This window comes from Panicum hallii, chromosome 1 (genome assembly GCF_002211085.1).
Source record: "Panicum hallii strain FIL2 chromosome 1, PHallii_v3.1, whole genome shotgun sequence".
Lineage (NCBI taxonomy): Eukaryota > Viridiplantae > Streptophyta > Magnoliopsida > Poales > Poaceae > Panicum > Panicum hallii.
This window is the reverse complement of record NC_038042.1, coordinates 23,357,409-23,360,822: the sequence shown is the minus strand read 5'-3', so window position 1 is coordinate 23,360,822 and position 3,414 is coordinate 23,357,409. Positions and strand designations below refer to the sequence as shown.

Below are 3,414 nucleotides of genomic sequence, written 5' to 3'. Positions count from 1 at the left end.
ACCCCGCGTGCAGTCGGCACGAGTGGTGGGCGAGGCGGGGGCCTCGGCGCTTGCGGGGAGGAGGTGCTGTGCCGAGCACGGTGGGAAGCGGCACGCGCACCCACAGCACCCATCGAGTGCGCACGCCACCTCATCAATTCGGCTCCCGAACCGCGCCCCCATCAATTCGGGCACTGCTGCTCGCCGCTCCGCACCTTCCTCTCCCTCCCCTCTGTATCACACACACGCACACTCAAAAGAAGTGCCGCAAAAGGGTAGCGAGCAACAGGAGAGAGGGACCAATCGGAGCATCCATCCAATCCGGCGCCGGCCGCTCGCCGTTCATCCTCCGTTGCATAAAACCCCGTGCCCCTCCTTTGCCGGCTCAGTCGTTCATCCTCCTCCATCCTAGCCCCGCCCCATTCTCTGTTCTGCTCGGCTCAGCCTCCATCGTGTGCTGCCGTTTCAGTTCAGACAGCCTCGATTGGTACTGTCCTGAACTCCTCCTCCTGGTCACCAACCTCATGCCTGTTCCAAGTGGTTGTTGATCCGAGCTCATCGTTTGGGTTTGGCGCTGTGTTTTGGGAATTTCAGGCGGGCGCGGAGGAAGCGGAGGAAGGCAGGGCTGGATGCCGTGGGCGGGCACGGTCGTGCGGCTGCTGGTGTTCTTCCGCGTCATCCTGTGATGATCTAGCGATCGCCTGGTCTGGAGCCCGGGCCCGAGGAGCCCATGTGCATTGGGTTCAAGTTCAATTCAACTGGAGGAGCCTTGGCGCCGTCGCGTGCGACTACGGATTGATGCAAGCTTGCCAGATCAGCGCCGCCCTCTCGTCAAGAACGCATCGGCAGTTCAGGTTCCCTCCCGCTGCATTGCTCGGTTTTTCAGATGCCTTCCGCGTTGCCTGTAAGCATCGAATCATCGTCGCCTGTTCTTATGTGAGTAGTAGTAGCGACGATAAGCATCTTAGTATGTTCTTGGTGCTGTCTTTTACGACTAGTGTCGATCGGAAAGCGATCGAGGCGGGCCCATGCGTGGCACGTCAGCAATGAGGGCTGGGCCGGCGTGCTGACAACGCTGTGGGCAGTCAAAAAGATGGCGTTTTCAAACTTTTGAAGAAACTCGTCAACTTTTTGTTACTATTTGCCAAAAGCCGGAGCAGAAAGCCAGTAGGTTACTAAAACAAGAGTTGTGGCCTACGTTTGCCTCGGCCTGGGAGGCAGAGTATCCATGTGCTACCGATTTGAAGAACATGAAAATTTGCTTCAACATTCAGAGAAAGTAGTGGTAGAGTCGCAAACCATTCAACTTGATTCAAATTTAGCCTAGTATAATCTCATTCTTGTGTGCGTCACCATAGCTGCTCTGTTTTTGCTTATGCTCTGTTCTTCTTTCATCTAAAAAGACCCTCTGTTCTTCCTCTGTTCTGCTACGTTCTTGCACTTCTGGTGGAAACATGGAGGACTGGCTAGGATAAGCTAATTTCTGTGCTGGCCAGCATAGCCTGCGAAATTCTGAATCATACATTGTCACTACCCTTAATAGGCCTTGTTGTTCACAAATTGCTAGATACTGTACGTACCAATTACGAATGCACTCATGGTCGCTTTAGGTTTCTCTTCGTGCTCTGTTCTCACCCTGTAAGCTGATCCTATTATAAATTCAGAACGAGTTGTAGCTTCGAAAGATGTTTCGACCGAAAGAGAGTTCGAAAGTTGTCATCTGCTATATGCAAATATCACTCTAATTTGTTCTCCAATGATTTCTTCTTGCAGGCCGAATACTTCCGCCAGCTTCTGAAGCCCGTGACGTATGTTCGACCATCAGTTCCTTCCTCATTCTCCTTCCAAAAAACCTCAACCTCAAACCAAACTAACCAAAACAATTTTGAATCCGGCCACAACAAAAAACCAGCTCCCAAGTCCAGTTAACGAAATTCCCTCGAATTCTTGTTCAATTTCATTCCACCCATGAGCTTAAAATCTTCCCAAATTTCCAACACAAACACAACCGGCGGCCCGATGCAGGGAGATCCCGGGTACGGGTACGGTGGCTACGGGTACGGGTACGGCGCCGGCGCCGGCGCCGGTGGCTATGACTACGACATGGCCAGCTACGGAGGTGGAGGCGGCGCGTACTACTCAGCGAACGACCGGTATCCCGCCGCGCCAGCTGCCAATGAGGACCCGGTCGCCGGTCGGAGGCAGCACGACTTCCCGGCGCCACTGACGGGGCTGGAGGTCCAGCCGTCGGACACCTGCCCCAAGAACTACGTCATCTTCGACCAGACGTACGACCGGAGCCGGGTGATGTTCCACCCCTCGCTGGTCCCCAACAACTTCGGCTCCTCCGGAGGCGGGTACGACTACGACTACGACAACCGCTGCTACGGCTACGATCAGAACTACGCCGGCAAGAGCGCCTATTACGGCTGCGGCGACGACGGCGGCGCTGCCTCGATTCGGCAGAAGGAGGACACGGACGAAATCGACGCGCTGATGAGCACGGAGGACGGCGAGGACGAGGACGACGTGCGCAGCACGGGGCGCACCCCGGGGTGCCGCGCCGGGGGATCCCCGGACTCCACGTGCTCGTCCGCCGGTTGCGGGGCCAGCAAGCACGAGGCTGGCGGCGAGAAGAAGGAGCGGATGAAGAAGATGGTGCGGACGCTCAAGGGGATCGTCCCCGGCGGCGACCGGATGGACACGCCGGCGGTCCTTGACGAGGCCGTCAGGTACCTCAAGTCCCTCAAGGTGGAGGTCAAGAAGCTCGGCGCGCGCGGGTCAAGCGGTTAGCTAGCCACCAGCTGGCATCGGCATTCGGCGGCGAGCGCAGTGGCCGGCGGTCGATGATGACAAGAACATGCTCTCGTCATGGCATCAGATGCCACGAACCAGTAGCTGGTGCGTGCTCTGTTTGCACTGGCAGGATCCGAATTCAGAATGCGATGGCATGGGATGGGAGCGAGCTCAGTTGCCGCGCGCGTTCGCGCTTTATTTTGTCACCGTTCCTTGTGGTGCCTCTGCCTACTAGCTCAAGCGTCCGGGCGTGCACGGATTGCTTCTTTTCTTTGTTCGAAGTTGCCGCCTTTTCCTCTTTCGTATCTCTTGATAGTGTCTGGTGTTCTCTGTAACGATCGCGCTGACGTACTAGTGCAGCAGAACGATGGATCGAATGGTAGCCAGGCATGGAGGCCGGGGACATGCAGCGTGCCGAGTAAAATATACGTGCGGTTCCTAAACTTTTCGAGGTGCCATCTAAATCTCCGAGCTCTCAAAATATATTTTTAGACGTTCGAACTTATCCTGATGTAGTATTTAGATCCCTAAACTCTCAAAATGCATCTTTATATCTCTAAACTTATCTTAGGGTGTCATTTAGATCCTTAGACTCTCAAAATATATTATCAAATCTGCAAACTCATCACTTTCATCATT

The 3,414-nt window shown here is 55.0% G+C and overlaps 1 protein-coding gene across 2 annotated transcripts; it reads left to right on the top strand.

The window, feature by feature from the left end:
- Positions 1-237: 237 nt before the first annotated feature.
- Positions 238-2,981, top strand: LOC112901905 (transcription factor bHLH144-like). 2 transcript variants are annotated; one of them, XM_025970773.1, is made up of 3 exons: positions 238-466; positions 574-833; positions 1,753-2,981. In XM_025970773.1, exon 3 carries the CDS (start codon positions 1,948-1,950, stop codon positions 2,770-2,772), a length of 825 nt encoding a protein of 274 aa, XP_025826558.1. In that variant the 5' UTR covers positions 238-466; positions 574-833; positions 1,753-1,947; the 3' UTR covers positions 2,773-2,981. The 2 variants fall into 2 exon arrangements, with proteins under 2 accessions (XP_025826558.1, XP_025826561.1); XM_025970776.1 differs by having other exon boundaries at positions 574-915.
- Positions 2,982-3,414: the final 433 nt, after the last annotated feature.